Source organism: Oncorhynchus kisutch, unplaced genomic scaffold, assembly GCF_002021735.2.
Source record: "Oncorhynchus kisutch isolate 150728-3 unplaced genomic scaffold, Okis_V2 Okis06b-Okis10b_hom, whole genome shotgun sequence".
Classification (NCBI taxonomy): domain Eukaryota; kingdom Metazoa; phylum Chordata; class Actinopteri; order Salmoniformes; family Salmonidae; genus Oncorhynchus; species Oncorhynchus kisutch.
In genome coordinates, this window is record NW_022261983.1 from 15,559,425 (window position 1) to 15,573,074 (window position 13,650).

The 13,650-nt window shown below is 45.5% G+C and overlaps 2 protein-coding genes across 7 annotated transcripts in view; one reads left to right on the plus strand and one right to left on the minus strand.

The window, feature by feature from the left end:
• abcc1 (ATP binding cassette subfamily C member 1 (ABCC1 blood group)) overlaps positions 1–3,394 on the minus strand; it is a 65,025-nt gene extending 61,631 nt beyond the window's left edge. Inside the window, exons 1-2 of the mRNA XM_031814425.1 lie at positions 3,227–3,394; positions 409–585 (exon numbers count right to left, since the gene is read on the minus strand). Coding sequence (XP_031670285.1) covers positions 409–585; positions 3,227–3,274 — 225 coding nt within the window. The 5' untranslated portion in view covers positions 3,275–3,394. The remainder of the gene's footprint in view (positions 1–408; positions 586–3,226) is intronic.
• A 7,106-nt stretch (positions 3,395–10,500) lies between these two features.
• The window catches only part of LOC109885559 (myosin-11-like), a 110,643-nt gene continuing 107,493 nt past the window's right edge, over positions 10,501–13,650 (plus strand). For 3 of the 6 annotated variants that reach the window (XR_004206812.1, XR_004206813.1, XM_031813920.1), the window contains exon 1: positions 10,524–10,700. The gene's annotated coding sequence lies outside the window, so the exon portion shown is untranslated. Of the gene's footprint in view, positions 10,701–13,650 lie in introns of all 6 variants that reach the window. The other 3 variants (XM_031813917.1, XM_031813918.1, XM_031813919.1) reach the window with 2 other exon arrangements.

The window sequence follows — 13,650 nt, forward strand, 5'->3', positions numbered from 1 at the left end:
GCTATTTCCATGTGAGAAATTGCCAAGAAACTGAAGTTCTCGTACAACGCTGTGTACTACTCCCTTCACAGAACAGCGCAAACTGGCTCTAACCAGAATAGAAAGAGGAGTGGGAGGCCCCCGGGCACAACTGAGTAAGAGGACAAGTACATTAGAGTGTCTAGTTTGAGAAACAGACACCTCACAAGTCCTCAACTGGCAGCTTCATTAAATAGTACCCGCAAAACACCAGTCTCAACGTCAACAGTGAAGAGGCGACTCCGGGATGCTGGTCTTATCTCATTGTAAGAACCGTGGAGACAGGCAGACACATGCAGAAAAACATGGACACGTACACACACCACCACCCCAGACTCTCCCTATAAACACACACACACACACACAGCCCCCCCCCCCCCCTGGACTCACGGTTTTGGCTCTGTTGAGGTGGGTCATGCATATGTAGCCCCGGTCGTGGCTTTTGAGGTACAGGAAATAGATCGGGGCACAGACCCAGAGGTAGAGACAGGGGACCCATACCAGCACTGTGTTCTGAAAGCACTGGGTCAGATCTGGGTTACCCACGTGCCACGTACGGTTCCAATCCTGAGGAGGGGGGGGGGATTAAATGACAGATGACTGAGAGACACAGCAGCTCATTCAACATAGTGTTGATAAGGACATGGTGACCTAAGAAGAGAGAGACTGGCAACCAGACAGGGCAGGCTAATAAATGACACCCTATGGGACCTGGGCAAATGTAGTGCACTATACAGGGAATAGGGAAGCATTTGGGGTCAAAAGTAGTGCACTATACAGGGAATAGGGTGCCATTGGGGGTCAAAAGTAGTGCACTCTTTAGGGAATAGTGTGCCCTATGGGACACAGCCTCAGACTGCTGTGTTCAGACAGTGAATTATGACAAGGCCTAATGTTAGTAGAGCTACAGAGACAAATACATTCATACACCAGGCTGCATAACTACACCTTGTGTGGAAACAGACACTGTGTGTGTGTGTGTGTGTGTGTGTGTGTGTGTGTGTGTGTGTGTGTGTGTGTGTGTGTGCGACCACAGCGTCTGTTCTTCATCTCAGTGACTGAGGTGTTTCTAATAAAACCCACATAAACATTCCTGCCTTGGCACAAAGGAGGGAACCGGAGGCAGGGTGTCAGGCCTGCCACACACAGACACACCTTCCTCTCTCGTTCCTTTCCTAAAGCCTATCGCTTTTGGCTGTATTGTTTGATAACACTTTACTAAAATCCTGAGTTCATAAGGCATTTATAACACTGATATAACACCGAGACAACACGAACACGATCACGAGACAACACTGAGACAATACAATCACGAGACAACACTGAGACAACACTGAGACAATACAATCACGAGACAACACTGAAAGAACACGATCACGAGACAACACTGAGACAACACTGACACAACACTGAGACAATACAATCACGAGACAACACTGACACGAGACAACACTGACACGAGACAACACTGACACAACACTGACATGAAACAACACTGTCACAACACAACACTGAGACAACACTGACAGAACACTGAGACAACACTGACAGAACACTGAGACATGCTATGACAGCTGTTTTTTACCTGAATCCTGAGTCATACTGTGTGTGTTCAATAACCCTACTGTTTAAATCAGTCTGACCATGGCTGCTAAAGAACAAGCAACTCCAAGGTACTCATGACCAGTGACCAGTTCAGTGATTTTGGAAAGCACTTGTCTCAATACCCTTTGGCTTCAAGACAAGCCCTTTTCCCCCTTTGGAATTTGTTTGGTTCAATAACTGAGCCAGTGAGTAGACAACAAAGCCCTGCAGAATATAGAAGTGTACAATCACACTAACAGGTCTCTCATAACAGGTTCCAAAGGGCTGTGGGACTGGGTGATGAGATTGCATGTTATCATAACTCAGGAAGCCATAGACCTTATTGACAAAATGTGTGTTATTAGGCCTAACAGTGTCTGAAATCCCAAACCTAGAACAGCAGCTGGAACATTGTGGAAGGCAAGGCAACCCGTCTGCTTAGGGAGACTAGGCCTAACACTAATTAGACCTACACCCTGTTATTAACATATGGGCAAATGGACCTCTAACACTTGTAGCTAAATTCCTTAGGGCTTTCCTCATCATGGCCTATCTGGCCAGGCCAGCTGACAGTTGACTTATGAGGCAATATACTGCATGTTATGACCGCACATAGATAGAATCTATCTACATGACATGACAGTATGTGTCATTTCAAACATGTGTAACTCTTTTGGGCTCCCGAGTGGGGCAGCGATCTAAGGCACTGCATCTCAGGGACACAATTGGTCCAGCATCGTTAGGGTTTGGCCCCGGGGGGAGGCCATCATTGTAAATAAGAGTTTGTTCTTTAACTGACTGGCCCAGTTAATCTTCTAGTTCAGTGCCATAACAAGTTTGGTTGGATTCCACAGGTTTAGGTTTCTAGTTAGTTTTTGGGGGGTTTCTATCTAGCTAATGTAATAATAATGTCCTCTCTATGTTGCTGCTACTCGCAGTAGATGGTGTGTTCAGGTTTAAACAAACAATGTCATCTTGCAACAGCTGACAGACTTGCTGTACGTGTTCTTGTGTTGTGGACCTTGCTAGCAAGACAGGCTTGCCATCATACCTGGGTGTTATGTCAGGAAAGTTACCTAGCGAACATTTCATCGAAACACATTGCTCTATCGTCAACAGAGCAGAGGTAGTGTGAGTCTCGAATTAAAGTTGTTAGAGTAGAGTGAGTTTTAGCTAGCAGGTTAGCTAACATAATAGGAATCAATGGTGTTTTAAAAATCACTGAAAGCTGTTAAGCTAGCTAGACACAACTTCACAATAAAAACGATTGTCGACTTTTATTAAATAGTGATATACCTTTTTAAAAATGCACTACCACGTTATTTCAACCTCTCTATTTCACACATTATTAATGAAATGAAGCTTAGCTAGTTAGCTCAAGTCAACCGGCATAATTAACGACGGCCTTGCTAGCCTAGCTAGCTATTGTTAGCTAACACCAGTGTTACCAAAGACAGGACAGTAACGTTGTGTGATATTACCATGCTTAGTTCAGGCAGACACCGTCATTACAAGCAAAGCCGCTAACAACAAGCTGGGAAAACAACTGTAAAGGCGTCAACATTGTAAAGCAGCTAAAGACAGCAGGAGAGTTGACTTGCTCGCTGGCAACAGTGGAACTTACCCAAAACGGGTCGGAACCGTCCGCACTGCAGAACTTGTCCAAACCCATTCGCGGTTGTTCCAAGTTCTCCTCTGATAATTTGGGTTAACGGCGTTACCGCTTTGCTTTGGTTTCATAAGCGCACTTCTGTTGGCGCTCCTGTAAACAAGATAGGTTACCGCTAGGGGGCGCTATAACTACATCGCTGGTTTAGCTGGTGTGTGTGTGTGTCACATGTTATTTGACTCTGTGGGGGGCCACCGCTGGTGTGCATGAATAACACAACCTCTAGAATGACGTGCAAATGGCACACTTTTCCCTATGGGTCCTGGTCAAAAGTAGTGCACTATATAGGGAATGAGGTGTGTGTGTGTAACAACAGTGTAACAACAAGGGCCCTCAGAAAGTAGTCACACCCCTTGACATGATCCATATTATTGTGTGTTACAGCCTGAATTCAAAATGGATTGTGTCACTGATCTACACACAGTATCCCATAATGGAATTATGAATGAAGACATTTTTTTACAAAAATAATTTTAAAAAATGAAAAGCTGAAATGTCTTGAATCAATAAGTATTCAACTCCTTTGTTATGGAAACGCCGAAATAAGTTCAGGAGTAACAATGTGCTTAACAAGTCACATAATAAGTTGCATGGACTCACTCTGACTGCAATAATAGTGTTTAAGATCATTTTGAAATGACTACCCCATCTCTTTACTCTACACATATAATTATCTGTAAGGTCCCTCAGTCGAGCAGTGAATTTCATGCACAGATTCAACCACAAATAAGAGGGAGGTTTTCCAATGCCCCGCAAAGAACGGCAACTATTGGTAGATGGGAATGAAAAAAATGTATTCCTTTTCAGCATGGTGCAGTTATTACTTCCACTTTGGATGGTGTATCCATACACCCAGTCACTCCAGAGATACAGGCGCCCTTTCTAACTCAGTTGCCAGAGAGGAAGGAAACCGCTCAGGGAGGAAACCGCTCATGAGGCTCATGGTGACTTAAAACAGTTGCAGAGTTTAATGGCTGTGATAGGAGAAAACTGAGGATAGACAAACAATATTGTAGTTACTCCACAATACTAACATAAATGAGTGAAAATAAGGAAGGAATACAAATATTCCAAAATATATCCTGTTTGCAATAACGCACTAAAGTAATTCTGCAAAAGATGTGGCAAAGAAAGGAACTGTTGGTCGTAAATACAAAGCATTATGTTTGGGGCAAAACCAACATACATCACTGAGTACCACGCTTCATATTTTCAAGCATGGTGGTGGCTGCATCATGTTATGCGTATGCTTGTCATCGGCAATTATTCATTTTTTAGGATAAAAAGTAACAGAATAGAGCTAAACACAGGCAAAATCCTAGAGGAAAACCTGGTTCAATCTGCTTTCCACCAGACAGTCAGAGACAAATTCACCTTTCAGCAGGACAAATACCTTAAACACAAGGCAAAATATACAAGTCAATATTGAATGTTCCTTCGTGGCCTAGTTATAATTTTGACTTAAATCTTCTTGAAAATCTATGACAAGACTAGAAAATGGCTGTCTAGCAACGATCAACAACCAACTTGACAGAACTTGAAGAATTTTAGAAAGAATAATGTGCAGATATTGTACAATCCAGGTGTGTAAAACTCTTAGAGACTCACTCAGAAGGACTCACAGCTCTTAGAGACTCACCCAGAAAGACTCACAGCTCTTAGAGACTCACCCAGAAAGACTCACAGCTATAATCGCTACCAAAGGTGATTCTAACATATATTCACTCAGGAGGTTGAATACTTATCTAATTAGGATATATTACCGTTTTAATTACTATGAATAAAATACAAAAATATTTAAAATGTTTGAAATTACAGATTATTTTGTGTAAATCGTTGACAAACAAAATGACAATTTAACCCATTTTAATATGACTTTATAACACAACAAAATGACAATTTAACCCATTTTAATATGACTTTATAACACAACAAAATGTGAAAAACATCAAGGTGAGGGAATACTTTCTGAAGGCACTGTTGTTCACACCCACATCCTGGCTGCTGTCTCATCCATACAAGGCATTGGATGTGTCCCAAATGGCACCCTATTCCTTACATGGTGCACTACTCTGGTCAAAAGTAGTGCACTATGTAGGGAAAATGGTGCCATTTGGAATGCAGACATACCCACAACTGTCTCATCCTTATATGGTCCTGTTCCATTGGGTCAGTTTGATCATTTGAATAACCATATAGACAGATACCGTGTGGCACTAGGCCTGGAGAGCTACAGAGACATACCATGTTGATATAGCTTAGTCCTAGGCCTGGAGAGCTACAGAGAGATACCATGTTGATATAGCTTAGTCCTAGGCCTGGAGAGCTACAGAGAGATACCATGTTGATATAGCTTAGTCCTAGGCCTGGAGAGCTACAGAGAGATACCATGTTGATATAGCTTAGTCCTAGGCCTGGAGAGCTACAGAGAGATACCATGTTGATATAGCTTAGTCCTAGGCCTGGAGAGCTACAGAGAGATACCATGTTGATATAGCTTAGTCCTAGGCCTGGAGAGCTACAGAGACATACCATGTTGATATAGCTTAGTCCTAGGCCTGGAGAGCTACAGAGACATACCATGTTGATATAGCTTAGTCCTAGGCCTGGAGAGCTACAGAGAGATACCATGTTGATATAGCTTAGTCCTAGGCCTGGAGAGCTACAGAGAGATACCATGTTGATATAGCTTAGTCCTAGGCCTGGAGAGCTACAGAGAGATACCATGTTGATATAGCTTAGTCCTAGGCCTGGAGAGCTACAGAGAGATACCATGTTGATATAGCTTAGTCCTAGGCCTGGAGGGCTACAGAGAGATACCGTGTTGATATAGCTTAGTCCTAGGCCTGGAGAGCTACAGAGACATACCATGTTGATATAGCTTAGTCCTAGGCCTGGAGAGCTACAGAGAGATACCATGTTGATATAGCTTAGTCCTAGGCCTGGAGAGCTACAGAGAGATACCATGTTGATATAGCTTAGTCCTAGGCCTGGAGAGCTACAGAGAGATACCGTGTTGATATAGCTTAGTCCTAGGCCTGGAGAGCTACAGAGACATACCATGTTGATATAGCTTAGTCCTAGGCCTGGAGAGCTACAGAGAGATACCATTTTGATATAGCTTAGTCCTAGGCCTGGAGAGCTACAGAGAGATACCATGTTGATACAGCTTAGTCCTTGGCCCGGAGAGCTACAGAGAGATACCATGTTGATATAGCTTAGTCCTAGGCCTGGAGAGCTACAGAGAGATACCATGTTGATATAGCTTAGTCCTTGGCCCGGAAAGCTACAGAGAGATACCATGTTGATATAGCTTAGTCCTAGGCCTGGAGAGCTACAGAGACATACCATGTTGATATAGCTTAGTCCTAGGCCTGGAGAGCTAGCCACAAGTGGTGATGGAAATAAATTATGCTCCCCGCTGTCTCCTAGTGGGGGTATATGGTAATGATACCTGTCTCCTAGTGGGGGTATATGGTAATGATACCTGTCTCCTAGTGGGGGTATATGGTAATGATACCTGTCTCCTAGTGGGGGTATATGGTAATGATACCTATCTCCTCGTGGGGGTATACGGTAACGATACCTGTCTCCTAGTGGGGGGTATAGGGTAATGATACCTGTCTCCTAGTTGGGTGTATAGGGTAATGAGTCAGGTTTGTAGGCCTCCTTGCTCACAAAAACTTTTTCAGTTCTGCCCACAGATTTTCTATAGGCTTGAGGTCAGGGCTTTGTGATGACCACTCCAATATCTTGACTTTGTTGACTTTGTTGTCCTTAAGCCATTCTGCCACAACTTTGGAAGTATGCTTGGGGTCATTGTCCATTTGGAAGACCCATTTTCAACCAAGCTTCAACTTGGTGTCTTGAGATGTTGCTTTAATATATCCACATAATTTCCATCTTCATAATGCCATCGATTTAGTGAAGTGCACCAGTCCTTCCTGCAGCAAAGAGTCCCCCACAACATGATGCTGCCACCCCCATGCTTCACAGTTGGGATGGTGTTCTTTGGCTTGCAAGCCTCCTCCTTTTTCCTCCGAACATTACGATGGTCATTATGGCCAAACAGTTCTATTTTTGTTTCATCAGACCAGAGGACATTTCTCCAAAAAGTACGATCTTTGTCCCAATGTGCAGTTGCAAACCGTAGTCTGGCTTTTTAATGGCGGTTTTGAAGCAGTGGCGATTTTGGACTCATTTTACTGTGGATATCGATCATTTTGTACCTGTTTCCTCCAACATCTTCACAAGGTCTTTTGCTGTTGTTCTGGGATTGATTTGCACTTTTCTCACCAAAGTGCGTTCATCTCTAGGAGACAGAATGCGTCTCCTTCCTGAGCAGTGTGACGGCTGCGTGGTCCCATGGTGTTTATACTTGCGTACGATTGTTTGTACACATGAACGTGGTACCTTCAAGCGTTTGGAAATTGATTCCAAGGATGAACCAGACTTGTGGAGGTCTACAATTTTTTTTCTGAGGTCTTGGCTGATTTCTTTTGATTTTCCCATGATGTCAAGCAAAGAGGCACTGAGCTTGAAGGTTGGCCTTGAAATACATCCACATGTACACCTCCAATTGACTCCAATTATGTCAATTAGCCTATCAGAAACTTCTAAAGCCATGACATAATTTTCTGGAATTTTCCAAGCTGTTTAAAGGCACAGTCAACTTAGTGTATGTAAACTTCTGACGCACTGGAATTGTGATACAGTGAATTGTAAGTGAAATAATCTGTCTGTAAACAATTGTTGGAAAAATGACTTGTGTCATGGACAAAGTAGATGTCTTGACCGACTTGCCAAAACTATAGTTCGTTAACAAGAAATTTGTGGAGTGGTTGAAAAACGAGTTTTAATGACTCCAACCTAAGTGTATGTAAACTTCCGACTTCAACTGTACCCTAACCACACATACATCAGTATCTCTCTCTCTCACGGTCTCTCTCTCCATGTGTAACAGTTTAACTTTCATCCGTCCCCTCGCCCCAACCCGGGCTCGAACCAGGGACCCTGTGCGCTTATAGACAACTGACACCCTCGAAGCATCGTTACCCATCGCTCCACAAAAGCTGCGGTCCTTGCAGAGCGAAGGGAACAACTACTTCAAAGTCTCAGAGCGAGTGACGTCACCCGATTGAAATGCTATTAGCACGCACCACTGCTAACTAGCTATCCATTTCACATTGGTTACACATGCCTCGCCCCCTCTTTCTCTCTCTCCCCTCTCTATCCCCCCTCTAACTCTTTCTCTCTACCTTCTCTCTCTTTCTCTCTCTCCCCTCTCTATCCCCCCTCTAACTCTCTCCCCCTCTTTCTCTCTACATCTCTCTCTCCCCTCTCTATCCCCCCTCTAACTCTCTCCCTCTCTTTCTCTCTACCCATCTCTCTCTTTCTCTCTCTCTCCCCTCTCTACCCCCCCCCCCCCTTCTTTCTCTCTCCCCCTCCTCCTCTCTATACATGTGACTATATGGTAACACACAGCAGAGTTCCAGATCATAAGGCATTATGACACAGACAAGGTTCAGTCCACAGTTAGTTTCCACAATGTCCTTACATGCACTTGAGCCAAGTAGGCCATTGACTCTGGGTAAATAGAATGCAAAATATCTTCAAGATAGCATTGAAATCATTAAAACACAGAAGCTACGTCCCAAATTACACCCTATATATGGGCCCTGGCCACCCTGATCAAAAGCAGTGCACTATATAGGGAATAGGGTGCCATTTGGGACTCAAAAGCTGGTTCATTTCCATGCATTTCCATGGGCTGTCATTTCTAATTATGCCACATATCTTGATCCTTTCTCATTGAGCACACAAACTCTGTCCAGAGAGAGAGAGAGAGAGAGAGAGAGAGAGACGGAGAGAAAGAGACAGAGAGAGACAGAGAGAGAGAGTGAGGGAGACAGACAGAGACGGAGAGAGAGACAGAGAGAGAGAGACAGAGAAGGAAGGAAGGAAGGAAGGAAGGAAGGAAGGAAGGAAGGAAGGAAGGAAGGAAGGAAGGAAGGAAGGAAGGAAGGAAGGAAGGAAGGAAGGAAGGAAGGAAGGAAGGAAGGAAGGAAGGAAGGAAGGAAGGAAGGAAGGAAGGAAGGAAGGAAGGAAGGAAGGAAGGAAAAAGAGAAAGAGTAAGAGTAAGAGAAAGAGAGAGTACAATATTTAGGCTACAGATAAACACAAAAATTAGGTGAACCAAAAAAACATATCCTTAGGCTATATTGTAAACATTCTCCTTTCAAATTGTGTCATTTAGATAAAAGGTGAATGGGCCTGTACATGTTTCATTTGTTGTAACCATGGTTTGCTATTCCATAAAATACATCCACGTTTTATTTCATTCATTCCAAAGAAGTGCTCTGGCAGTAGGATTGAATCGGTCTAAGTCACCATCTGTGGAAGGCCAGCGTCCCAGCTAACCTTGTCATGCCAAGGAGTGGAATGATAGCACAAACAAACTGGTACCAGGGTAATGATGGCACAAACAAACTGGTACCAGGGTAATGATGGCACAAACAAACTGGTACCAGGGTAATGATATCACAAACAAACTGGTACCAGGGTAATGATGGCACAAACAAACTGGTACCAGGGTAATGATGGCACAAACAAACTGGTACCAGGGTAATGATGGCACAAACAAACTGGTACCAGAGTAATGATATCACAAACAAACTGGTACCAGGGTAATGATGGCACAAACAAACTGGTACCAGGGTAATGATGGCACAAACAAACTGGTACCGGGGTAATGATAGCACAAACAAACTGGTACCAGGGTAATGATGGCACAAACAAACTGGTACCAGGGTAATGATATCACAAACAAACTGGTACCAGGGTAATGATGGCACAAACAAACTGGTACCAGGGTAATGATGGCACAAACAAACTGGTACCAGGGTAATGATGGCACAAACAAACTGGTACCAGGGTAATGATGGCACAAACAAACTGGTACCGGGGTAATGATGGCACAAACAAACTGGTACCAGGGTAATGATATGACAAACAAACTGGTACCAGGGTAATGATAGCACAAACAAACTGGTACCAGGGTAATGATAGCACAAACAAACTGGTACCGGGGTAATGATAGCACAAACAAACTGGTACCAGGGTAATGATAGTACAAACAAACTGGTACCAGGGTAATTATATCACAAACAAACTGGTACCTCAAAGCGTTGGCTGCTGTCAAATTTTGGTCACCATAGAGACGAGGAGGAACCGCGCGACCTGCTCTCCTCCCACGGGCGGAGCGGGCCGGTTTAAATACCTTGGTAGGATGCTTCATCCGGTGGAAGGATAGTTCAACCCTAAGCAGTTTACCTGTCCCGTCCCGCTATCTCGTGGAGTAACGTATACCCAGACAACTGTGTAGGATAGACTACATCCCGAGTCCATCATCTACCGGAGAAAGACTAACGTGAGTATTGAGTCTGCTTCCTTTTAAATAAATGTGGCCGTATGCGAATAGTCTACCGGCTAACAGGTCCCGTTTTTTACAGAGAGGTGCATATAGAGAAGTATCTTACTGCGCGCAGGACATCGTTGTTTGAACACGGAAATATATATCTATTGTCAGTTCTGTTAGAAGAAAGACCGTTGGAAAAGGAAATATGCTACAAGGTTTTAGGCGGGCTGCACGTGTTCAGGTGCTACGTGTTGCTTTGCAATGTTTCAACCAACAATGTGCACTTTATTGGACTTTCAGATAAGTTGTTGTCGCTAAATTTAGATGACGTTTCGACTTTTCCATGTAGGACCCGATCCCCTGGGTCTCAGCTTGTGTTTTAGTGTTGTGGTGATACAAGGGTATAGTTGGGTTGGGTTTGAACTGGCAATAAGCACGACACTACCTACCTACTGTGCCATAAAGGTTTAGACCTCTTGACAGAGGCTGTGTTTACATACAGGCTAGGATAATAGAGTGATGTTTATGTCAGGTGATAGACTTTTTCCAACTGCCATTTCATTTATTAGCATGTCACCTTGTGCAACAATTCATAGACCTAAAAAAAGACAAACATCATCACCAGAAGTTGGTTTGACACCCGAGTTGGGATCAATCCCATTTCAACTCCCATCTATTCAAAATACAACCATCATCACCAGAAGTTGGTTTGACACCCGAGTTGGGATCAATCCCATTTCAACTCCCATCTATTCAAAATACAACCATCATCACCAGAAGTTGGTTTGACACCCGAGTTGGGATCAATCCCATTTCAACTCCCATCTATTCAAAATACAACCATCATCACCAGAAGTTGGTTTGACACCCGAGTTGGGATCAATCCCATTTCAACTCCCATCTATTGAAAATACAACCATCATCACCAGAAGTTGGTTTGACACCCGAGTTGGGATCAATCCCATTTCAACTCCCATCTATTGAAAATACAACCATCATCACCAGAAGTTGGTTTGACACCCGAGTTGGGATCAATCCCATTTCAACTCCCATCTATTGAAAATACAACCATCATCACCAGAAGTTGGTTTGACACCCGAGTTGGGATCAATCCCATTTCAACTCCCATCTATTGAAAATACAACCATCATCACCAGAAGTTGGTTTGACACCAGAGTTGGGATCAATCCCATTTCAACTCCCATCTATTGAAAATACAACCATCATCACCAGAAGTTGGTTTGACACCCGAGTTGGGATCAATCCCATTTCAACTCCCATCTATTCAAAATACAACAGCGCCATTCAATAACGTGAATTTCAATTCATCTCCTGTATTGAAATGGAATTGACCCGACCCCTGGTATCCCCGCTGGCCCAGCCGCCACACAGCCCAGTACCTGGTATCCCCGCTGGCCCAGCCGCCACACAGCCCAGTACCTGGTATCCCCACTGGCCCAGCCGCCACACAGCCCAGTACCTGGTATCCCCGCTGGCCCAGCCGCCACACAGCCCAGTACCTGGTAACCCCGCTGGCCCAGCCGCCACACAGCCCAGTACCTGGTATCCCCGCTGGCCCAGCCGCCACACAGCCCAGTACCTGGTATCCCCGCTGGCCCAGCCGCCACACAGCCCAGTACCTGGTAACCCCACTGGCCCAGCCGCCACACAGCCCAGTACCTGGTATCCCCGCTGGCCCAGCCGCCACACAGCCCAGTACCTGGTAACCCCGCTGGCCCAGCCGCCACACAGCCCAGTACCTGGTATCCCCGCTGGCCCAGCCGCCACACAGCCCAGTACCTGGTATCCCCGCTGGCCCAGCCGCCACACAGCCCAGTACCTGGTATCCCCGCTGGCCCAGCCGCCACACAGCCCAGTACCTGGTATCCCCGCTGGCCCAGCCGCCACACAGCCCAGTACCTGGTAACCCCACTGGCCCAGCCGCCACACAGCCCAGTACCTGGTATCCCCGCTGGCCCAGCCGCCACACAGCCCAGTACCTGGTAACCCCACTGGCCCAGCCGCCACACAGCCCAGCACCTGGTAACCCCGCTGGCCCAGCCGCCACACAGCCCAGTACCTGGTATCCCCGCTGGCCCAGCCGCCACACAGCCCAGTACCTGGTATCCCCGCTGGCCCAGCCGCCACACAGCCCAGTACCTGGTAACCCCACTGGCCCAGCCGCCACACAGCCCAGTACCTGGTAACCCCACTGGCCCAGCCGCCACACAGCCCAGTACCTGGTAACCCCACTGGCCCAGCCGCCACACAGCCCAGCACCTGGTAACCCCACTGGCCCAGCCGCCACACAGCCCAGTACCTGGTAACCCCACTGGCCCAGCTACCATGTTGTGTTGCTGCCATGTTGTACTGCTGCCATGTTGTGCTGCTGCCATGTTGTGTTGCTACCATGTTGTGTTGCTACCATGTTGTGCTGCTGCCATGTTGTGCTGCTGCCATGTTGTGCTGCTGCCATGTTGTGTTGCTACCATGTTGTGTTGCTGCCATGTTGTGTTGCTACCATGTTGTGTTGCTACCATGTTGTGTTACTACTATGTTGTGTTGCTACCATGTTGTGTTGCTGCCATGTTGTGTTGCTACCATGTTGTGTTGCTACCATGTTGTGTTGCTACCATGTTGTGTTGCTACCATGTTGTGCTGCTGCCATGTTGTGCTGCTGCCATGTTATGCTGCTACCAAGCTGTGTTGTCATGTGTTGCCGCCTAGCTATGTTGTTGTCTTAGGTCTCTCTTTATGTACTGTTGTGTTGTCTCTCGTCGTGATGTGTGTTTGGTCCTATATTTTTGTATATATATGTGTGTGTGTGTGTGTGTGTGTGTGTGTGTGTGTGTGTGTGTGTGTGTGTGTGTGTGTATATATATATAATTTTTAATCCCAGCCCTCGTCCCCGCAGGAGGCCTTTTGCCTTCTGGTAGGCCGTCATTGTAAATAAGAATTTGTT